This window comes from Brachyhypopomus gauderio, chromosome 4 (genome assembly GCF_052324685.1).
Source record: "Brachyhypopomus gauderio isolate BG-103 chromosome 4, BGAUD_0.2, whole genome shotgun sequence".
Classification (NCBI taxonomy): domain Eukaryota; kingdom Metazoa; phylum Chordata; class Actinopteri; order Gymnotiformes; family Hypopomidae; genus Brachyhypopomus; species Brachyhypopomus gauderio.
Genome location: NC_135214.1, coordinates 29,711,098 through 29,735,205, shown reverse-complemented (window position 1 = coordinate 29,735,205; position 24,108 = coordinate 29,711,098). Strand labels below are relative to the sequence as shown.

Here is a 24,108-nt window from a genome sequence, read left to right as displayed (position 1 = left end):
GGAAATAAACATTAATCTCAACAGTGAAGTTTTAACCCTCCTCTGAAAAGTGCCTAGATCATCAAAAATCCTCCAAGAAGATTCCCAAGCTTATGGGCATAAAATGACGCTTCCTCTCCAGTCTGTTACAGTTGGAAGAGCTGAGAGCTCTCACATGAACATACAGAATAATCAATGCTCTTAGGTACAGGGGGTGAGCCCATGAAGACCTGCGAAGGTCATTAAGACTTAATTGACCTTAAAATCAATTCTGAAGGACACAGGTAGCCAGTGCAGCTGGAGCGAAGGAGGAGGAGCTCTGCAGGGTTTCAGATGAGGCGTCTCAGACGCGTGCAACAGCTCCCCACTGCTGAGGGAGTTGACGGCCCTTGAAGAGATTTCTCAGGTGGCCAAATTCGTTTGCTGCGCCAGAACTCATCGTTTAAACGTTCAAAATTAAGATAATCGTACAATTGAACAGGAACCACCTTTTCAGTGAATTCGTCATGGGATTGCATATTTGAAGTTGTTCTATTCTTCCTGAGTATAATTGGGTCGAGATTGCGTTTTTCAGGAGAGACCTGATATAATTTTAAGAATTTATTAACCTTAAATTCTTTGTTAAGGTGACTTGATGATGCCAAGAATAGAAAGCAAGTCAAATACTTGTTTGAAAAAAAATGGTATGTGGTTGATATGGTACTTATTAAAACCTTCAGTCCACAAGTTCTCAGCATATGTGGGAATTTCTTCAAGAATGTTGAAGGTAGCTGCCCCCTGAAGTCTTTTGAGAGAATGAACTCTGAAGACTCTAAAACACACAACGTTTTGATCTTCACTGTGATTGTAAAAAAACATTGCATTGTACGTAGAAAGTAATAAGTATAAAAGATGGAGTAGGTGTGTCCAAACTTTAGGCCGGTACTGTTTAAGCTGTGATGTTTAGTCATCAGATCAGTGATCTATTTTGTGATCGTGTCAGTGATGTGTTTAGAGATGCTTAGTGATTGTATTTAGTGATCTCTTTGGTGATGCCAGAAAACATGGTGTGATCCAGTATCATAAGTCCAAAAAAGGGATTTCACTGGATTTTCCGTGTATGAATTAAAGATGTTATTTCTGTTGTGTGTGTGTGTGTGTGTGTGTGTGTGTGTGTGTGTGTGTGGGTGTGTGTCCAGTCTCCTCAGTACAGCTCAGGAAGCTATGACTCAGTTAAGACCGAAGTCAGCATGTGTGCGGAGGACTTGAACACACCACGCGCTCAGGTCATGGATGATGACGACGACGATCACGATGATCACGACGACAGCGACAAGATTAATGATGCAGAGGGCCTGGACCCCGAGAGACTCAAAGCTTTCAACGTAAGATTAATCAAACATTTCTTCATGCCTCCTTGAACAGTCTCTTTGTTTACATTTACGTGTTTCTCCTGCTCATGGCATCATACATCTGAGTGCTCCTTACTTACTTCATTTTCATCTTAAAGTCTCCCACAGTCGCCTTCGTTTCCCCATACGTTTCTCTGCGCTTCCATTTCCCAGCATCCTCTCTGTCTTCATATTATTTTTCATGAACAACATTCGCCCATCTCTCCGCCATCTCGTATTCATGAGGCCTTTTAGAAGGTTAGGGTTAAGAAGCAGCACGGCAGGCCCCATCTTTGTTGTTGTTGTTTTTTTTCTCTGTTTCCTCCACATCCCCTCTCCTTCCTCCACTTTCTCCTCTCGTCCTCTCCCTCTCTGCCTGTTCTCTCTCTCATTTACTCTCATTTGCTCAAATTTACTGTAATTTCCTCTCAGATGTTCGTGCGGCTGTTTGTGGATGAGAACTTGGACCGGATGGTGCCGATCTCCAAGCAGCCGAAGGAGAAGATCCAGGCCATCATCGAGTCTTGTGGCCGGCAGTTCCCCGAGTTTCAGGAGCGCGCTCGCAAACGCATCCGCACCTACCTCAAGTCCTGCAGACGTATGAAGAAGGGAGGCTTCGAGGTGCGGACCCTCTAATCCAAATTCATGCATGTTACACATCTAAAAAAGCCCCTCGGAGAGCTGTGAGGTCTGAGGTCACACGTGTTTAAGGTTGACCATCCTGTCTGACCTGCCATAATGCAGGAGGGCTCTTCAGTGACTGTAGTCTGATCCGAAAGCACATAGTGTTTATTGCCTGGACAGGATTGGATGTATGTGGCAGGCTTTGCTAGGCAAACTCAAATAATCGGGCAGACAAACCTAATATAATACCTAAGATGAATTCATTGCATAGATCTACAGAGTGGGCTTAGGTAAACAGCTTAGGAATACTGTTTACTGTTGTCATTATCAATGTTGTCATTCACCTTAACTCAGTGCTGACCTCAGTTTAGTCAAAAACATCTGCACAGTGGAGCATATATCTGTAGTTGCTCCTACTGTTATAAGATAAGCTATATAAATTGTTAATGTGCTTAACAATTCTAGTCAGTTGAGATGTGTGGAAGAGACATATTCCTGGATTGAAAAAAAATATGTATTTGTTTTTGTTTTAGACCAAATAACATGATTCAAGAGATCACTGCTTTTAAGATCTCTTCGAGAGGCTTGAAAAAGCTGCATAATAGCTGTGGTGTGCTGACACTCTGGTCATATGTCCATCTTCCTGTGGTCAGACGCGGCCCACACCCCCCCATCTCACCTCCGCCATGGCTGAAAACATCCTGGCAGCTGCCTGTGAGAGTGAGACACGCAACGCTGCCAAGAGGATGCGCCTCGACATCTACCAGAGCCATGTGAGTGTGAGTGTGAGTGTGAGTGTGAGTGTGAGTGTGAGTGTGAGTGTGAGTGTGTGTGTGTGTGTGTGTGTGTGTGTGTGTGTGTGTGTGTGTGTGTGTGTGTGTGAGTGAGTGAGTGAGTGAGTGAGTGAGTGAGTGAGTGAGTGAGTGAGTGAGTGAGTGAGTGAGTGTGTGTGTGTGTGTGTGTATATGTGAGTGTGGGGGGGGGAGGGTGTAGTGGAAAAAAAACAAGAAAAATTGCTCCTAAAATGCATCTGAAAATGCAGAAACATATGGGGAAAACTAAACCTGACATTACAAGTTTCTCTCTGCAATTCACATCCACTTCACAGCTGCTGTCAGAGTCTACAGATGCAGCTCTAAGAGAACAAAGTGGACTGGGAGAGTTGCCAATTTTTAATAATAAGGCACATAATAAGGCACTTATAAAAATAAGGCATAATACTTGAATTCAAAAGTAATATGGCTTTGAACTGTCACTAAAGAACTGAGAAAGAATGAGTCACATTTGCCCGTGCTTTGAGATTTAAACTGGATCAGCAGTAATACATGATAATTGATGGTAGTTGTTGAATTTTTTTGGTTGGTTTTCAGAACTAATAGACTTTGTGTACGTCTCTCTCTTGCCATGCTCCACCTACTGCCCTCTGCAGGATGAGCCCAACTAATAGACTTTGTGTACGTCTCTCTCTTGCCATGCTCCACCTACTGCCCTCTGCAGGATGAGCCCATTACTGCAGATAAGCCCAATTCCAGGGACCCTGCTGCCCTGGCCCACTCAGGCTTCTCACTGGCTGCCTCAACCTACTCCCAAGACCAGCTCTACACCAATGGTGGGCTCAATTACAGTTTCCGTGGTTACGGGACCCTAGGCAACAGCCTGCCAAACAGCGGGACGACTCAGAGCAATGGTAAGTGTCTGCTGGTGGCAAGTTCATTTTACCTGAACTGCACACAGACCTTGCTCCCTCCACCTCCTGTCCCCTGTCTTCCTCATGCACTCCATCTCTCTCTCTCTCTCTCTCTCTCTCTCTCTCTCTCTCAGGCCCCACCGATCTCAGCATGAAGTCTCTGGGCTCCAGTTCGTCGTCATCGTCCAGTTCGAACAGCCACGGGCAGGGCGGCGGGGGCGGGGGGGCATCTGCCCAGCTCAGCCCGCCCGAGGTGAGCGCCGTCAGGCAGCTCATCGCCGGGTACCGCGAGTCCGCCGCCTTCCTGCTCCGCTCGGCCGACGAGCTGGAGAACCTCATCCTGCAGCAGAACTGAGAACTGCAAGCTGCGCACGGTTCAGTCCCATCACACACGTGTAAACATATGTGCCCCCTAGAACACACGCACAAGCATGCACAGCCAGTGGTCAGCCCGGCACACACGTTGGAGTGTACGTCAATTGGGATATGCACACCTTAGCAGAAATCATATATGTAGCTACTTGGCCACAAGCAGACGCACACACACATACATGTGCGACACACACACACACACACACACACAGACAAAAACATGCACCCCACCCCTTTTCTCTATAGAGCTACCTACGACTTTCTTCATGATAGCCTTATCTTAATTCTAGTGTCTTTACCAAATTCCCTTAGCCCATGATTAGACTTGCAGCAGGGCTCGACTCTCTGCACGAGGCGGCGATGACTTTGCTCACGAGCTGAGTTGGCTCCGTGAGGCAGTGTAGCTGCATGGGGAAGAAAGGCTTGTCTCTGGCAACGATGTCACAACATAGCACTGTACAGAGCACAATCTGTGACACACGAAGCCATCAGATGGCTGACCACAGAGAAACATTGCAGCACTTGTGGAGATTTACACCAGTCGACACAATCATTACCTAATATCCTTCTCCAACATCAGGAGTGTTCCCAGAACAGACACGCGATGTCATTTCCTGTGTAACGCGATTGGATCATCGCCACCCAAAGCTCATGCGTGTAGGGCAGGATCATTTGCACCCAGAAGTCAGCTGCGATTATGCAGATGGCGGTCACAAGGAAAGCGAAGATGCGTGGCTGTGCCAGTCCATTACACTTCATGCATCCTAAATATATCATCGTGATCGTTGTGATCGATGAGAAGGGTCCTTGTGAGGTTACTTGCACAGATAGGTCAGCCTACAAAAAACACTGGTGCCCCCACTTCTGCTCAGACGCACGCTTTTTAGTCACCGCACGTTCTCAGTGGGCCCGTGCAGCCCGGGGCCGGAGAGCTTGACACCAAGCACAAACCGCACACCCAAGTGGCTTTGGATGGCCACACGCCCCCCGTGCAAACGGAGCCCCCACCCCACACCTTCAGGTGCGCAGTGTATATTCAAGGGCTCGGTTCAGTTCCTGTCATCTGAAGAGCGTTATCCGGCGGGGTGGCAAACTCTCAGCCGTCAAAGATAATATGCCACAGAGATGAGCATGTTGTGTACGCTACGTACAGTCATGGTGAGATTAGGCTGGAGACCAGAGATACCACTCAAGAGGAAGAGGAAGATATTTGATGTTTGATCAATGTTACTGAAGTTGGGGATAAGGTGCAATGTAGATGATAATCGTAATAGTGTGTTGTCAGAAAGCATATCATAGACTTTCTAAGACATGTCCATTATTTACATACATTTATCTCTTTTTCATATATACACAAGCATAGAAACAAAATTTTCACTTTAAAGAATTGATGACTGATGTGGACTGCTGTAGATGTTGAAATTATATCGAATGGGCATGTCAGACTGTTGGACATTATGCAAATGAAACTGTGCTGAGTGGAAATTAAAAACCCCACTCTACTCTAAACCCTTCCTACACACCCCATCGCCTTGGCAACCTCTCACCCTCAGCACAGTAATGCATTCTGGGAAACACTCACAGAAGGAGCAGATTGGCAACAACAGTCTTGCTGTGAGGTGCTTTTCAGATGAACTGGCATATCCATACATGGAAAAAAGACAAAGAACTGCATTTCCCATGCTGCATTGCAAACAAGTTTTGTTAAGTTGTGAATGCTGCTCTTGTTTTCTAACCTCATGACTGAGTCACTTTCATACTGCACGGGGACCAATCAGAATTGTAAGAGGGACTTATTATGTACATATGCATTCAAGTTTAAGAAAAGGGACCTAATTATCAGTAGACGGAGGCCAAAGCTTAAAAAAACCTCCAGACTGGTTATGTCATAATGTATGTGATGTCAGTCTTACCGGAGAGTAGGTTGTGATTGGCTGGACACCTCAGTGATTGGCAGATCAAGGAGGAAATGCTTAATTACAGGAGTGAAGCGTATGTCTCCTGTTCTTCTCATGGAAGTTAGATCTGTGGCTTGCACACATCTACTCTACATTGCAGACTACAGTTGAAACGCCCCCTTCTGTTATCTCCCCCACTGTGTGAATTTCAAACATAACGTCAACAGATTCTTCAGATAAAATCATATTGTATAAAAAAGCAAAAGACAATCTAGCGGTTCATTTAAAATACGTAATGCTATGGTAGCACTTGCTCCTTGTCTCAAGCCTTTTTAAGGGCAGTGTATTTTGCAACCTTTCAAGTGTTGTAGCCATAACCAGATAATTATTCAGCCCAGAGATACACTGTTCTTTCTGGGGGCTCAGTTAAGGGGAACCACTTCTTTTCCACTAACTATACTCCACTAACTTGTCTTGGCATATTTTTTATATTCATTTTCTTTTTAATTTTTCTTTGTATATATGTACTCTTCTTAATTGTGTATGTCCGTGAGGTTTATAAAGTTCTTTTTGTATGGCTGAAAGGAGCTGACCTTGTGCCCACTGCTCCAGACTGAGAGCTGGCCATTGAACGTAAACTTAGTGTATGAGCAGAATACTCAGAAAATACTCAACCTCAACAAATTCTGAGCAAAAAATCATCTTTGTGTGACTGTAAATTAAATTTTACTACAGTGAATTTCCTGATGAAGATGTCACATGACATGAGAAATCATGTATTCTTTTTACCCAAATTTTATCTTGTAAATTAGCCTAAAACATGATAGCACTTTTATTGCTAGCTAAATTTAAATAATATGCTTATATGCTGAATTACAGAGTGGAGTCTGCAATGGTCGAAAAAAAAAAAAACAGCACACTCAAGCCAAACCTTTGGAGAATACTTATTTCATAAACATTTAGTGCAGATTAAAGAAAAGTCCTTAGTTTGTAAAAACCATTGTTTTATTGAAACCATTCGTGTAGCTAATGGAGTTCTAGTGTGTAAACTGATGGCGGCTCAGACGACCAGGCTGACTTCCCAGTGAGGTCACCTGGCAGTTAAGGCTCTACTAGTCAATCCCAGAAATCAGTAGGAATCACTATGAGTTTTCAATCAGTCCAACGTGGCACGTCAACATCGATGTATGTCTGATACTCTCCTTCTTTCTTTATTTTTTTAGCTACCTTTCCTGTGAAATAACAGTGGTATAATGATCAGAATCCATGTTTGAGAACAGGCCCTGAGAGCTCCATGATCATTTTTGCAAGTAAAGAAGAAAAATAAATAAAAATACACAAAGCGCATATTCATATATACAAACACCGACACATTCACACATGCAGACAGAGAAAATAACGAAAATCTGGAGGGTTAAAAAAGAGATGCTACAACTTATTTTTTTATAAGTGCAGCTGAGGTCTGCAATCAAAATGTGGTAACAACCATTGCCTGTGTTCTTTTAATTTTGTGGTGCTTTGTAATATTATTGTTATTGTTATTAATATGATTATTGTATTTTATTGGTTTCTACTCCTGTACCTACCAGAAACCTTAGGTTGAAGCCTGGTTTCTCTTTGTATACCAATGTGAAGCTTTGTATTATTTCTTTCTGGTTTTTTGACTCAGTGGAAGTGTGTGATGTTTACATGTACAGAGGATCAGATTCTTTTTGTTGTTTTATTTGTTGAAGCCCCGCCCCCCAATCAGCCCCATAGCCTTTGTCTATGACTTCAGCTGTTCAATTGTTTCTTTGATCTAGTGCATGCAGGGGCAATGTTAGAAGGTTACAGAGACTTGGTTAAACCACTGTTAAGGTCCTTGCACACTTTACACTCAGAATGCATAAATGTATATTTTTGACTGTCATTTCTCCATGGTGGTTAGTATCCCAGGGCACATTTATAAATGAGAGTGTTCTCAGTGTGCCTTCCTTACCAACTGTTTCTGCACAGGCATCTTTTCTTTTTAACACATTCTTGTTCAGTCTCCGTGTCTTAAAAAGGATTCACTATTTCTGCATTCTAGTGCACCTGTAAGCCGAGCCTGTTTTCATTTGCAGGTCGGCTTTACCTCTCCTCTCTCTCAAACACTGTTCAGTTTTTTTTTGCACTCAAGAGGTGTGTTGCTTCCTCAGCGCAAGCCCGGTGTGAATCAGGGTTGGGATCCATGTGCAAGGGCCTTGAGAGGCATCGCTGCAGTCACCGACAGAAGGTGAAGGTGGTGAATGAGAAAAAAAAAAACAGAGAGACAGAGAGCTTCTTATAAGTTCAAAGTGCAAGATACCAATTAAACTGCCCAAATGTTAAATTAAATTATGTGTTAATGCTCTTTAAGTTATATATATATATATGCCATCTGAGGCAAAGGGACGTGCTCTTCCGACTGGGCCAAAATTCAAAATTTCAGTTACAATGTGATTATTGTCTGCAATGACTGTAACGACAGAATTTGCACTTTGACCTTCTAGAGAAGCTCTTCTGTGATTTTAAAAGCCATTCCCCTCATGCTGTTTGTCTATATGGGGAACATAGGAACCTCAGGAAACGTTGACTCTCTGAGTTTATTCTGTTTTTGTTTTTGTTTGTTTTTTAATCCAGGCCAATACGTCCTGACTGACCAGTCCGTGCCCGCTCTCTGCTCCCATGTCATTTATATTGGATTTGCTATATATCTTTTTTTTATATTTATTATTGTGATTTAAAAGTGAACATTCTTTTCAGTACATGTGGCTGAATATTTGAATTCTTTAGAGAAGTGTTGATAAATATAAATATATATATGAATATATGTGAATGACAAAAAGATGGAAAATATGGCAGGTAATTCCATTTCTGTTTGTTTCATGCAAAAAGAGAAAAAAACAAGAAAAAAAATTAAAAGGAAAAAAATTAATAGAAAAAAAAAAGCTCAGGTGGGAGGGTTTCCCGCCTCGTACATATCACTTTGATGAGACTCATAATCGTCTGAAAAGGACTCTTTTTACATTTTCAGTGTGGTGTCAACGCTACGGTCTGAAAAACTGTCTGCTGCAGAGTTGCTAGGCTCCCTCTTCCAGAGGTGTGTGTCACTGAGTTGCTGAATAAAACAGTGAACTGATCAATCATGCCGCGCCCTGCCTGTACTTTCAGCAGCTCACCACAGGAGTCCGGCTCTGGGGACGCTCATGTTTGGGAGTCACTTGTAAACACAGCACCCTGTTTCACCACTGTTTCACCATAGTGCTTAATTGGCCAGGAAAGCTCATTATAAGCAACATGCTGCAATGTTTCAGCATTAAATTTTCATTTAATAGACAGAAACTACAATAGTTAAACTACGGAGAGCAATACACTAAGGGGATTTAGTATTTTTTACTTGGGGGGGGGGGGGGGGGGTACTATTTATTATCAATGTACCAAAGGTTGCATACACTCCATGTGGAACTTTACAGAGCAGTTTTACCTATGTAGGTCAGGTGGGGTTACACCTAATCGTTTATCGTTTTCACTATTTAATTTAATTGGTACATCACAATATCTCGCCTTGACTGTCCTGCCAACTCCATGCACTAGTTCACAAGTTTCAACTACAGGAGAGAGTGATGACATGCGGAAACATCGCTACGCAGCTGTTACGTTGCTCAGCTGTTACACTGTTGCATATTGGGATGCATTTGAGTTTATTAAAGCATTATGCCTAGTCAAAATTCCTTGGTGAATAGAAAAAGTAATAAAATGCACCTATGTCCTACAGAGTAATTGAGAACATAGCGCTTTAATCAATGCAACCTTGGGTATGAGCTTAAGGTAAACATATCAAAGCATTATGAGGTGTCCAATGAAATAGTGATGATAGTAGTAAAAGGCCCTGAAGTTGTATTCAGTAGGCTATATCCATTTATGAATGAGTGGAGACTGAGATTTGAGGGCTTGTTGTAAATGGACTTTCTACATATAGGCAAAATGCTTGAATATGTGATTTGAATATGTATCTTGAATGAATATATATCTTGAATATGTTCCTTTGATAGCAATTAACGAAAAGACGATCGTTAGTGTATTTTTGTTATATATGTTAGCCTTCCATTCAGAGCGATCAGACGTCGAGCCTTCAGTCCAATTTCATATCCACAGAATATAACTGCACAGCAAAAAAAAAAGAGTCCAGATCCATACTCAATTTACACCCAGTTAAGGGAAAACAACGCAATTACAAACTAACGCTGGCTAGACTGTTCCCCGAGAGAGTCAGCACGTGCATTAATAATAATCAATAAACAATATTTAGAGTGTACTTAAACCATTTTAGCCAACTTTTTTCCAAGTTGAAAATTAAAACACTTAAGCCAATGAAAAGAAAATATGTGAGCGTGTAACTACGGGTGCTCTTGAAGTAAATACATTATTTTTGTTGCAGGGGTATGTGATCTATCTTTCTTCTGTAGTAATGTGTTGAGTGTCACCAATATGGTGTAGCCTACTTCATCCTCTCTGGTGGTCCTGTTGCAGAGTCAGTCTGTCAGTCTGTGTTATCTGTCGCGTTCATATATTACCAGAGTCGAAAAGGTGAACATTGAAAATAAAATCTTGCAGAGGATATGTACAGGTTAGGGTTGAAACATTGTCAATAAGACAAATTAGTGTGTTCCATAGGGATTTTGTACATGACTTTCCCTGCACAGGTTAGGTGGGCCTAAAATTGAACGAAACGAGAGACACGATGTTTGTGCATGTTTCCCTGTAGCCTAAAACCGGACTGTCCGGCTGACACACATGCAGTCCGTACTCCTTCTATGTTACACTGGTTTTCATCTGCTCCTCCCATTTGCCCTGCGTTTCGTTGGAATGGCATCTCAGGGATCTCACAGAAAGTGTATGTAGCGCTAGCACTACGAACGTCTCTACCTCTCTTCCCTCACACATCTGCCCAAATGAAATGTCCTGACGGTCGATGTTCCTGTCCCAACTTCTACAGTGTTTTCGGCAAACTCTTCCAGCGCCAGAAGAAAGACGGAGAAGACAGCTGTCCAAAGGATGACAACACGGATGCAAGTCGCATTCATAGTCCTGAAGTGACAGACAATCCCACCACAGCGCAAGTTAATGAGAGCAAGATTATCTATACGGCGCAATGGGCTTTCAAGGCTCGCACAGAAGACGAACTTTCTTTTGAAGTCGGAGACTCGTTTAAACTTCTCCAGGAATCGGGTGAATGGTGGCAAGTGGCTAAACTAAACGGAAATGGAGAGACAGAAGCCACCGGGTACGTGCCTCAGAGCTACCTGGCGAGGGAAGAAACCGTTGATGCGCAACAGTGAGTATTTCAGCTCTCTGCACAATTTAAATTTTCGACTCAGTTGTTCTGAAACGACAGAAAAATTTCTGAATAATTGAACTGAAATAATTATCAGTTAAATAAATCAGCAACGAGTCTAAAGTGCGCTTTTTAACAAATAAAAGCAAAACACTGTTATAATACAGTAATATGCATGATACATTGTAGAATGATTTTATTTCTAGATATTTCTTTGGCATACTAAATCGATATGAGTCAGAGAACTTACTTTTGGCCCCCGCGCACACGGTCGGCGCGTTCCTGTTACGACGCAGCGAGAAAGACAGCGTTGGGTATGTGCTCTCTGGTGAGTGAGCAGTTATCTTATCAAAAACTCAAAGCACTGTAAAAAAAATACACAAAAAAATGTTGATCTACATAAAAACATCAAATATATAATACAGATTACAATTGCAATTATTGCAGAATACAGATTTTTGTTTAACACACTATTTGAAATTCAAGTAATTCGAAATCTTAAAGCAACCTGAGCACCTTTTGTGTGAAAATTAGAATATAATTTCTAGAACAGGGGTACTCAACTGGCGGACCGCGGTCCGGATCCGGACCCGAACGCAGTCCTGTCCGGACCCAATCTCATTCCTGATTAACTGGATACGGACCAAAACAAAACCGTAGCATTTATTTCAGGGCTATTGAAAAAACACTCCGTCACGAGTGTTACGTTTGCCACCCCCGCTCAACAACTTACGTTCGCCACCAACCCTCAACAACAAGCCTGCCTGGTTGATGCTTCGCGAGCGGCGCGAGGGTCCGCGCGGCGAAAATGACGTAATCGCTGTGGCTCCGCGTGTGCGCGAATGCCTCGCGCGCTGTCGGTTCGAGAGGTCGTGCACCTCTCGAATTTTGTAACTTCGCGCCGCGCTTCAACGCAATGAACAAAGTCACGTTTTCAGGGTTCATACACCTTTATAAGGTGGAATTCAAGCACTTGTACGTCACTTTCAAGGTCCATTTCAATATTTCCCAGCATGTTAAACATAATTAAGTTAAATATTTATACATATACTCGAAATAATTCGCTTTTTATCACATTATTTAATGGTTGTTTATTTAAAAAACGCCCAATCTTCACGTCTTCACGTTCTCTCATGTTTCGTCCTGGAATTACAAGAGGCTCGTATTTGTTAACCTAATACAAGAGAACTATTCAGTCAGACAGCTATTTGTTGTGAAACCTTGTAGTTACAATTTCAAGCATTTTAAAGTACTTTAACCTAAATTCCAGCACTTTTCAAACCTGAAACATATAGCAACATTAAAATTGGTCAGGTAAATGTTCATTCCCCTGTTTTGAGGGGTGTTTCTACCACATATCGTTTCGGACAAAACGCCTATCGGTGCGGAGAACACTGCAGTGACGCTCGCGAAAGTATAAACGCCTCCACCGTTCGCGCACCGTACACCCCCCCCCCCCCCCCCCCCACGCTCAACAACTTACGTTCGCCACCCCCGCCGAACCGGACGTTCGCCACCCCCGCCGCACCGGACCTCAGGGCACAGGTATCTGCCAAAATTGGACCGCGGACAAATTTAGTTGAGTACGCCTGTTCTAGAATAATGTTATGTAAATACTAATAACTCCCTCTCGCTCTCTCTGTCCCCTACTCGTAAGTTCTTATAAAGGATAAGGAGGTGAAGCACCTTAAGATTCACGAGGAGGACAGTGCTTTCTATTTGGAGCCACACCACACCTTCCCCGGACTGCAGGAGCTGGTGGAGCACTACAGCAGTGACCATCTGCCTGGCCTGAGCAGCATCTGCCTGACAGAGGCGTGTGCACGGGTGAGAGAGCACGCATGCGATAAAGAGCCACAAAGGAAGGCAGTAGCAGTATGAGGAAAAAGTTTGTTTGGGTCAGCTGATAGCAAAATGTGTGTTTTTCTCTAATTCCGAATGTGACCTAAAATGAACATTTGTCGTGTCGTATATTCCTGTATGCTGAACTCTGAACCATCCATCCTTTAAGTGTAAAACATCATGAATGCCTAGATTTAATTCCTGATAAAAAATTGAAATTATTCCTCTACATGGATCTAAAATTCCTTAGCACATCCTGCGTACATCATGGCATATAACTCGAGGGTGGCTGTGCTAACCCTGTGTCCTCTTCTCACGTGTGTTTGCTGCGCTAATCCTGCGTCCTCTTCTCACGTGAGTTTGCTGTGTTAACCCTGCGTCCTCTTCTCACGTGCGTTTGCTGCGCTAACCCTGTGTCCTCTTCTCACGTGCGTTTGCTGCGCTAATCTTGCGTCCTCTTCTCACGTGAGTTTGCTGTGCTAACCCTGCGTCCTCTTCTCACGTATGTTTGCTGTGCTAAAAGCCCCAGCCCAAGCCGCAGGACCTATCCCACTTCACCGTGGACGACTGGGAGCTTCCCAAGGAGCAGTTCACCCTGGAGGAGCTGCTGGGCCGGGGGTTCTTCGCCGACGTCTACCGTGGCACCTGGAAAGGCACGGTCAGTGTGGCCGTCAAGATCCTCAAAAACAACGGTAGGTGAAGTTCAGCTTGCATTATTAATGTGGCCGTCAAGGATGAGGAAGTGTGGTGCGGGGGATGTTTCTCCAAGGCATTTTTGCCATATTTGCCACTCAACCCTGTGAGCAATGCTGCGTTTCCAGTTGTAACCATTCTCATCATTCTTTTGCAGGAAACTTTGAATGTAAATGTAAATACTGAGAGAGATTAGATAGCACAAGATACCCTGTTCCTGTTTCCTCCTCTCTCTCGTTAACTCAATGTTGATTTAACAGTTCAACGAGAAAAAATGCTCTGTCATTTCAGCATATTAACTAGACATCTTGTCATGTAAATAAATACCAAAGGAATACATTTTATCTTTGATCGCTGATTGACATCTGTACGCTTTACTGCTCAGACGGCACGAGACCAAAGTTCCAGATGGAGACACGCTGTCTCTTTTCCTGGCATCTGTCTTGTTGACGTCTGTCTCGTTGACATACATCTCTCGTTCGTCTTCAGACTCTGTGGACCACATGGAGTTCCAGAAGGAGACCCAGGTCCTGAAAAAGCTGAGGCACAAGCATCTCATATCTCTGTTTGCCGTCTGCACAGACAGCGTCCCCTATTACATCATTACCGAGCTCATGGAGAAGGGCAACCTGCTCAGCTTCCTGCGAGGTCTTGGACACTTCCTTCTTTTACTGATGATGACCGCCTAACCAGTCCAAGCACTAACACTCACTAACACTAACACTTAACATGCATTTTACTGTTAAGTAGTGCAGTGTCATGCAGGAAAGAAACACTTTTTAAATGTTTTTTGTCTAATTTACCACTAAATATTATTACACGTATGTTTGAAACAAACATCTAACACTGTGGTTGCGAAATCTGTGTAGTACAGAAGCAGACCAAGACTGGGAAATACTGCAGCAGGAACAAAACTGCACAGGACTCTGTGTGTTCATTACAAGATCACTGGCTAATGTAGCTTCTGAAGATTTTGCATTAATCATGGTTTTGCTCAAGTGCAGTACTTGAAATTTAAAACAGATGGAGAAAGCACTGATTCTTGTCAGAGGGGGCTGATAACTTGTTCTGCTGGGGACGGGAAGTGGCCCTGAGAGCACTTTGAGTGGGCAGACAAGCTTTGGAATTTTGTTTGTAACCTAGCAATACATGTTGGCAAATGTTAAGTATTTCAGTGACCCAACCAGAAACAAATCTAAAAGATTTCCATTTGTTTGAATTACATGTTCCAGCCCCCAGCTAAGATAATCAACTGCCAGTAAGGCTCTGGTCTCTCACTCTGTTTTAAAAATGCGGTTAAAGATTTTAGGTGATTAGGTGTCTGTTGTACCATCATGCTATACTGTACCTTAGGTCAGGAGGGACAGAGTCTAGACCTGCAGGCCCTCACATACATGGCCAACCAGGTTGCAGAGGGGATGACGTATCTGGAGGAGCAAAACAGCATCCACAGAGACCTGGCAGCCCGGAACGTTCTGGTGGGAGAGGACAACATCTGTAAAGTGGCTGATTTTGGTCTGGCACGGATAATCAAGGTCTGACTGGTTGATGTCCCACAAGGCAAATGTCCATAAAACCACTGTAACGTGTATGAATCAGAACAGCTATTACAGTCATTTGATGACAGGACTAATGAGGATTAAGTGGAAGTAGAGATTTTAGAGACATAGTTATTTGATGAACAGAAACTAAAAGGTGTTAGGCAGATTATGACCACCTGCATATCAAAGCTATTCCTTGGCCATAATCTATTTCAGAGTGTGTGCTACAGCTGGACTGTGCGTTGTTTTTTAGGAGCCGTTTTACTTGTCTGAAGGTAAACAGATCCCATATAAGTGGAGCGCTCCTGAGGCCATCAGCCATGGTCGATTTTCCAACAAATCTGATGTCTGGGCGTTTGGCGTCCTCCTCTATGAAATCTTCACTTATGGTGGATGCCCATATCCAGGTACCTACAACATTTGCCGTTGTCCGTTTAACTGGTAGCAGCTTGTAAAAAGAATTGTACATAGCATAGTCTTTCAAAATGCTTTCACTGTTTGTGATTTTTATAATTAGCGCTATTATGGGTAATCTGGATTTGTTTTGTTTTGTTTTGTTTTGGCAGGCTACTCCAACCATGAGATGTTTCACTTGATCTTATCTGGGTATAGAATGCCTGCCCCCCCAAAATGCCCATCTCACATTTATGACATCATGTTAAAGTGTTGGGAGGAGGACGCACAGGAAAGGCCAGATTTCAGACAGCTCACACTGTTTCTGGAGAATGCCAGCTACTACTGGTCTGCCACATACTGCAATGATTTTTCAGATCCAGCAGAGGGCTGCAGTGAGTTAGAGACAAAGACGCAATGAAGAGGGTTGATGTTAGATTTCTTTAGCTTTATTAGCTTCAGCATTAGCTTCAGTGAACTATGAAAGAATTAGATTGGACTTTAAACCAAACTCTTTAGCATGTGTTTTCGAGGTATCAATGCATTTGACTTTGCCATCCACCCTAAAATTTGTGCTTGCAACCAATTAAAGTATACATTTCTAGCCACAGCTAACTAAGAATAATATTTTAAACTATTCAAGGAATTTCTCTGAAGAATATTTCTGGTTATTTTTCTTTCTTTCCTTCCTTTTATTGTGTGTGTGTGTGTGTGTGTGTGTGTGTGTGTGTGTGTGTGTGTGTGTGTGTGTGTGTGTGTGTGCGTGTTACAGACATTTTGAGATGTCCTAGAAATACTTGAATTTATGTTCAACTCAGTTTTAGATCACAAATGCATTTTTAAAACTAAAAAGACATTTGCTACTACTGATACTTTGCTAGATCACAAAGAATTTGCTATGTACAGCAGTACCCTCACATACCATTAAAGATTCATGGGACAACTGGATGTTAGCTATATCAGAAAATTAGATATTAAATGTAATAATTAAAATGCATTTCTTGGGTGACACTGCCATGAGAAATGTTTTACTATAATTATCCAGGTAAACAGAATACAATACAGTACAATAGGAGCCTCTTTTGTAGAATTCTTAATCATTCCTAATAGATCCCTGAGCAATGTTCTATCAATCAGTGCAGTTCAATTCCCTATGGACCTATCCATGGTCCAAAAGAGGAGAAACACTGGGGCAATCCTACTTTCAACTCTAGCATCAACTCTCTTACATTCCATCCTCATTCCAGAAGAAGCACCTCACACGTCCAACAAATGAAGCAGTGAAGTAAAAGTCATTGATTCATGCATGCAGGGACACTGCGTGTCGCAAGCACATCGTGGCGATGCACCCCGTGCAGACACAGACCACCGCCATCCGTCCCGTAGAACAGGGAACACTATAGTTCTGCACGCGTCCCGCCTGACCTCGTTTTTAAAATAGGGATGGTGTTGAGGAAAACAGATTGTCGGTTGCGTGCATGCTGGATGGGTGGAATTACATGTCTCGGTACTCACTCTTCCTGGCAGAGGGACCCTCACTCAGGCTGAGCGAAAGCGTTCCAGGCTAAATGCGCACCTTCTCTCTCTATGACTCTCTCACACCTCTTTGATGTCCTCATTAATACGGCATGGCCAGTGGCCGAAATTTTCTGCGGTAATGCCCTGGATATCTATATATATATACACACACACACACGTTGCATTATTCCAGCAGTGATAGCAAAGTCATGCTGTTAATATGAGAAGTGTATTCATGTTTGAGTCTGCGTGTGCATCTGTGTGTGTGTGTGTGTGTGTGTGTGTGTGTGTGTGTGTGTGTGTGTGTGTGTGTGTGTGTGTGTGTGTGTGTGTGTGTGTGTGTGTGTGTGTGTTCATCCCAGATTGCACTTTTATCTCAGCAGCCTGAGATAAGCTACTGTTTCTGTTTCTTGAGCTGTCGTGAAAGACCTGTGCGTTATTCCCAACGAGAACCCAACTCCGAAAAAGTTAACCAAGGGGAGGAATGACCACGGGCTTCCCGTGTGTTGTTGTTACCCATAACTCACACAGTGGCAGAGAAACTGTGTTCACAGAGCATGTTAAGCAAACATTGCTAATACGGGGAAAGTTTGCAGGCCACGTGTATGTAGGTCTCGTGTACGTTTCATGAGGGCAAAGGTGAGAGCACGCTGTGTTGAGGCCTGTCACCGTGGTTTACCCCCACCCCCAGGGTTGCATGCCAGTATCTGTTACTGTCTCTTATTCAGGACAGTGAAGAACAGTACAGCCATTTTACAAGAAGTAACATTCTGAGAGATTCAAAATGTTCTTGGTTCTTCCATCCGTCACCTAAGGATTAAAGCCATTGAAAAATGAAACAACAGGACATGACCAAATGAGACTGAATGACCTTGTTTGAACACCAAAGTAAACAGCCTGACAGTCCCCAAGCCTTGAGTGTTAGCTCTGAGCCCATTCAACTTTGTACACACTAACCTCGTAGGCTGAAAAGGAAAGGCCCTGTTGGGCATGTCTGGGGGCCCAGCGCAGTTTGTCGGGAGATTCCCGTGGGTTCATATACTGCGGCTGCGTGCCAATCGAAGCGCCTTCTGTTGCTATAAATGGAACAACTGAAGCCAAATGTGTTGAGCTCTGCTCAGCGCTACATGGGTGGGGGAAGGGACCTGGACATGTGACCTACATTGACTGAGATTGGATAAAGAGATTTTAACCGTGGCATTGTTAACAGCAATTGTTTACACCAATTTTAAAATGTTTAAATATTGCATGGCTTTTCCAATGAATGTCAAGCCTATACTACCACGACCTAAGATTTTAACCAAATTTTATCAGGCTTTTGTATGTTTTTGACTGTCGAGTGGTCATGTGGTATACATGACTAACAACATTTATACAGCACAAGGCACATGCATCGGCACAGTGGAACAGCAGCACCCCAAAAATGAAAAATGTAACAGTTCTTATGGAGATGTGGTTTTCAGCTATGCTACATCCTCTCTACTCACTCTCTGGGGCTGTTTGCCCTTCAGGTTCATGGCTGGTGATAGATACACTACTTAACATATGGAAACAAGTACAACAAGGTCTCAACATGGTAACTTACTAATCTATTTATAAAGGCATTCTGTATAAAACTCCCACATGTCATCTCTCTGTTACATTTGAAGGTCTGCATGTCCAATGTACCTCAAGTTCATTCTAAAAATAGACCATCATATTATAAATTCAAAATCATAATAAATATAGGTATAAACACCCCAGTTCATGTTTTAATTTTGTTATTATATATAATATATTATGAACTTAACACCATTGAAATGTGGCCAGTTGTGTGGCCAGTGGCAAGTTAAAGACACGATTACAGTGTCACAGAGGCAGCCACCCCCTGAAGGAGAGAGCATTCTGATGCACACCATCACCAACGAGGGCAAGTGTGTGTTCTGCTTGCCAGGACAGAGAACTGGTTCTTTGGACGGGTGGAAAAACATCCAATGGAAAACCCACCAGGAATTTATGTTTGATGCCAGACATGGTTTCTGGCTTCTGCTTTTATTAGAGATGGAGTCAGACGTGGAATAGTTATTGGTAGAGTATCCACACTGTCATCAGAAGTGTACCTTCAGTCAAAGGAACATGTCCTTGCAAACTTCCTAACATGAAACTGTCTATGTATACGTAATTATACTTATAATAGCATGCACTCACTGGCCAGTGTGTTAGGTGCACCTTGCTAGTATTGGGTTAGACTCCCTTTCAAGCAACAACAAAGCTATGGCCTTGTTGGTCTATAGGAGTGGCAGCTGGCATGAAGCCCTTCTGCTTCAAGGTTCGTCGTGTTGTGCTTTCAGGGATGCTCTTCTGCATACCTTAGTGGTAATAGGGGGTCATTTGAGTTATCATTGTCTTTCTATCAGCTTAGATTAGTCTGGCCATTCTCTTCAGACCTTCAGGCATCAATAATGGCAGTTTTGCCCAGATAACTGCTGCTCACAGGACTTGTTCTCTTTTTCTGACCATTCTTTATAATCCATAGAGATGGTTGTGTGTGAAATCCCCAGTGTCATTTTCTGACTGTGTTGCTTTCATGGGATTAGCTGATTCGATGTTTGCATTAATAAGCCGTTCGAACAGGTAAGTGGTAAGTGTGTCTCGGTATATGCGCTATTGATAGTCATCATTCTCTTGCAGTTTTCTGACATCTGGGTCAGATGTTTTGGAAATAGCAGCTCGTTCAGAAAGTGTATTTAAACAATTGCAAAAAAAACATGCACATATGCTCGAGCAACAGATTATCTGTGCTGAACCATATGGACAAACTCCACTCAGCCAGGGATCTGGAACAGAACAGTATAACTCAGACACTCCACATGCCGGCTCCATCATGGTATGTCTGTCCTGACTTATTTTTCCAAACAGGTGTGCAATTACACAAGCAGCATTAGCAGTGGCTGCTTGTCATCACTGGCTTATCCAGCTGGGCGAAAGCCTGCTTAATCTCAGCTGCTGTGTTCCCAGGCAGTTCATCAGAGAAAGGATCATAAAAAAGTGTAGAGAGACATTTTCTGGGCAGAAAGTAACAAAAACATTCTTGGCTTTTGAAAATACCAATCAGTTTTTTGCCTTTTTGCTTCTGGTAGGAGTAGGCGGAAGTTTGTGGGCTTTATGGGATAAATTTTGCATATACACACCACAAATCATGTATTTGCAAGACATTATCAAGAGGCCATATATTTGGGTATTCATGGTGCTGCCACCCCAAACTGAGTTTTACAGGATATCTTATGGATATAAATGACATACAATCATTCAAGGTAAATCATAATGGGAGATTTTATCATGTTGTTTTAAAATTCATATTCATTATTCTATTCATTATTAATTGTACTTTGTTATACCACAAGTATAGCATATTTAGAGAGTATGTTCTCTTTAATGAGAAATATATAACGTACATTCTTACATGAATAGCCTTTGGCTTGGTTGTGATAAAAATGTTGCAGTAGATCATTTAAAGTTTGATCCAAAGCCTACATACTGTAAATGCATCCATGTAAAAAAAGCTACTGCCTGAGAAATTGAAGGAACATCATAATGTGGTTGTAACATCTAGTTATATAGCAATCACAAAGGATACCGAAACACAGGCTGCAGTCATTTATTCAAAGGCAAAATAATATGATGACAGAGCAGACAATTACAAAGTGGTCAAAGCCATGCTAACATTTTCCTCTTTGGACTTCATGAAATGGTTTTGGTCATCAGTAAATAGTGGCATTAAAAACACAAAAAAAAGCAGCCCGTTCTACTGAAAGTAAAAAAAAAACAAAAGAAAAAATATTGGTGGGAAGATGGAGCCTCCATCGCCTGCATCAGCACACGGTGACTTCAGGGTGGAGGGTTGGGAGGTGGGTGGAGTTTAGGAGGCAGGGGGGTTGGTGGTGATCTCTTGCTTCCCAGAGTCACTGCTGTCACTTAGTTTCCTCTTCACCACCATGTTCTGGGCCACGCAAGTCACCTGACCGTTAGCCAGCGTGTACGTTCCAGTCCTAACATTATCAACCACAGGGCAGCCAGTCAGGAAGGAGTCACCAAGGGAAACAGATGCATGCGATCAACTAGCAGTCAAAGTGCCACTCCATTAGACTCACTTATGTTGGGTGTCAGATCCATTTGGAACAACTGTCTGAATCTGTTTCCCAAAAAAGAAACTGGACCACCAGTGACCTGAATCTTGCTTGGGTAGACCTGCAAATGGATCCCATAATACCCTAATACATTAGGCAGTGATCTTAAAATTTTAATACAGAATTTAATAGAAATAAATAAATGGCTTGCGTTTGTACCTGGGGGGTGTGGAATGACTTCCCCAGAATACTCCGAACTGCCACAGGAACTGTTACTGGATGTTGATCCTATGCGCCCTGAAACATTTACATCAACAGTGAGTAAATAGACAAACGCCAAAGAGAGGTTACTTCTGAGTAAACCACTTCAAGTCCATTATGTGCAGAAAAAAAGATTTAAAAATATGAAATATATGTAAACATACAACATAACATATGCTAAATGTAAGAGTTGAGAACTCACTTCGGTAGTAGTCATGGGTTGCAACGAGGGAGCCTCCAGATGGAATAGCTGCCATGTTTCCTAACCTTCAAGTGTTAACCGAGGAGAAGATGAAAACCCTCCCTGTGGAAGATAGGAATGGTTATGATGGGACAGAAAGGAGGCATGGGTCAGATGCTTATGCCACATGACTATAGCAGAATAAAATAGCTTTCCCCAGCAGGACAGGAAAGCTCAGAAAGCATCCTGCAAAGACAGAAGTTTGCTAGTGGTCTCAACTTAGAACCCATAACAACTCCTGTGAAGCAGGACATTGATGCTCACACAACATGTGCACTGGTGGTTAGGTTTGGTCAGCTAGCATGTGTCTTGCTGATGAGTAAGTAAGATTTCACAGAGTATTTGCAGAAAAGTAAGCACTACATTTAGCAGCACAGTCAGAACGTTTTCCGATGACCATCTCAGGCAAATGCTTCCTTAGGATCGGACTCTAATGGCATATGCAGACAGCTGCAGTCAGGAGAGTTGGATTTCCGAGTCCACCTATCCGCCTAGCTTTGAAAAGGCCCCAAAAGGGCTACAGAGGGTGCGCACGCGTCAGCTCACACTGCGTGGAACTCTCCAATGGACCAAGAAAGGCACTCTGGCTAGGACAAGGACAGCGAGACCATGTGGGTGTCCTCGTTAAGCCCTATATGCACTGAACTGCAATGACTCACCGAGGTTGTGTTTGCACATGGAAATAAAGCACAATGGACATTAGTCCTTTCTGACTTAGAGACAGGGAAGAATGCCTGCTCTAGGTGAGGTGGTTCTGTAAAGGCAATACATTTCTCTGAATTGCAGTGTACACCCTATCATCATGAGAAGATTAATGCTTTATTTAAGAACATGGAAAAATTTGGTATTAAAACCAAAGATGACACCTGAGATAATGGACAGTGGAGTGAACCTGAAATGTATGATAAGAAACATAAGCCTTTATGGCAACTTTATCCTCCAAAACCGTCATAAACATGTTATTATCACTAATCATGTACGAGTTGGAAAAGTGCAGAGGGTAACAACAAACAAAAAGGACTTTTATGTTAAATGGCACATCCATATACGAGTCTTTATATTGTTTGGGTTTTTGGTTGTTTTTTTTTTTTACATTTTTCTAAAAGATACAGTTGCTGACAGCATGTAGAACCAAGCACATGGAAACACCCCAGGACCAGGGATTTCGAGCCAAACCTACAGAATACCTGCATGTGTTACACAGCAGGTAAACAGTCTCAAGGATAAACCAATCACACCACAGGGTTGTGTAAACTGTTCTACAGTGTAGGTTTTAGACATTTTTTTTAAATAGACAGGGAGGAGAGACAAACGTCAAGTTTTTAAACATCTGAAGCAAGTCTTACAAATACTAGGCCATTAATTCATCTTGAGGCTGAAAACAAAGAAACATTGAGATGAAAATCGTTTTAAAATAAGTTTCAGTAAGTTCTAAACACAAAATGGCAGGTCCCAAGTTCACTAAACATTTTTGTTCTACACGTCGCATACATAAAATCCAGTTAATGACAAAACGTGGCACATTTTAACTTCAAAAATGTATTGAATTAAAACGAATCTAAGTGAATCATACCGTTGTTTAATATCTGAATCTTCTGGTGTTCAGAACGCAGCTGTTCAATTCCGGATCTCAACTGGTCGACGATATTTGGTGGGATAAGTGCTAGGCGTCGGAGCCCATTTGTGTGTAGGTTTTGGGGCAGAACCCTCCAAGGTCCTCCTGTTGTCTCAGTACCGAACTCTAGAGCAGGTTGCGCTCCGCAGCATTTTATCCTTTAGAAAAAAATACGTCAGCGCAAGAGCAGAAGACTCGTACCAAGGGGCGTGGTTTGGCAAATAGTAACGACTTACCTGACTTCTTGAGCTTCGCCGTATTAACTTACTATCGATGTCAGTCACGCATGAATCACACAAATAATGTTTTTAATTATCGTCATTAAATGGCGTTTTTAACTTTCTATTAGAAATATAATAATGTATTTCAAAGACCATTTAAACATCCCTGGTGGTCTAGTGGTTAGGATTCGGCGCTCTCACCGCCGCGGCCCGGGTTCGATTCCCGGTCAGGGAATGAAGTTTTCCTTTTGGGCCCTCTTGGAAAATCACGCATGCCAACTGTTCAGAAAAAAATAAACCATTTAGTCAAAGCAAGCCATCGGTTACATTTTGCCCCAGATTAAAAGTTACCTGCATGGAAGACTAAATGTAACGTCGTCTGACGCCATCTGCTGTTTCATATACCTACTCC

General features: G+C 42.6%; 3 protein-coding genes and 1 non-coding gene across 9 annotated transcripts in view; 3 read left to right on the top strand and 1 right to left on the bottom strand.

Annotated features, from left to right (window-relative positions):
- The window catches only part of nol4la (nucleolar protein 4-like a), a 41,618-nt gene extending 32,706 nt beyond the window's left edge, over positions 1 to 8,912 (top strand). For all 6 annotated transcript variants that reach the window (XM_077003692.1, XM_077003693.1, XM_077003694.1 and 3 more), the window contains 5 exons: positions 1,158 to 1,343; positions 1,782 to 1,970; positions 2,627 to 2,746; positions 3,471 to 3,660; positions 3,795 to 8,912. In XM_077003692.1, the coding sequence (XP_076859807.1) occupies positions 1,158 to 1,343; positions 1,782 to 1,970; positions 2,627 to 2,746; positions 3,471 to 3,660; positions 3,795 to 4,015 (906 nt within the window). In that variant the 3' untranslated portion in view covers positions 4,016 to 8,912. The remainder of the gene's footprint in view (positions 1 to 1,157; positions 1,344 to 1,781; positions 1,971 to 2,626; positions 2,747 to 3,470; positions 3,661 to 3,794) is intronic.
- A 1,970-nt stretch (positions 8,913 to 10,882) lies between these two features.
- ptk6a (PTK6 protein tyrosine kinase 6a) lies at positions 10,883 to 16,344 on the top strand. The gene is made up of 8 exons (XM_077003678.1): positions 10,883 to 11,265; positions 11,472 to 11,593; positions 12,923 to 13,092; positions 13,631 to 13,799; positions 14,290 to 14,448; positions 15,154 to 15,335; positions 15,595 to 15,748; positions 15,908 to 16,344. Exons 1-8 carry the CDS (start codon positions 10,883 to 10,885, stop codon positions 16,153 to 16,155), a joined length of 1,587 nt encoding a protein of 528 aa, XP_076859793.1. The 3' UTR covers positions 16,156 to 16,344.
- Positions 16,345 to 20,873: 4,529 nt separating this feature from the next.
- Positions 20,874 to 23,611, bottom strand: ppdpfa (pancreatic progenitor cell differentiation and proliferation factor a). Its single transcript, XM_077003677.1, has 5 exons — positions 23,434 to 23,611; positions 21,822 to 21,923; positions 21,578 to 21,655; positions 21,383 to 21,479; positions 20,874 to 21,280 (listed from the first exon to the last, which is right to left on the bottom strand). The coding sequence occupies exons 2-5, from the start codon at positions 21,874 to 21,876 to the stop codon at positions 21,151 to 21,153; spliced, it is 360 nt and encodes a 119-aa protein (XP_076859792.1). The 5' UTR covers positions 21,877 to 21,923; positions 23,434 to 23,611; the 3' UTR covers positions 20,874 to 21,150.
- Positions 23,612 to 23,859: 248 nt separating this feature from the next.
- Positions 23,860 to 23,931, top strand: trnae-cuc (transfer RNA glutamic acid (anticodon CUC)). Its single transcript has one exon. It is a non-coding gene; the product is annotated as a tRNA-Glu (tRNA).
- Positions 23,932 to 24,108: the final 177 nt, after the last annotated feature.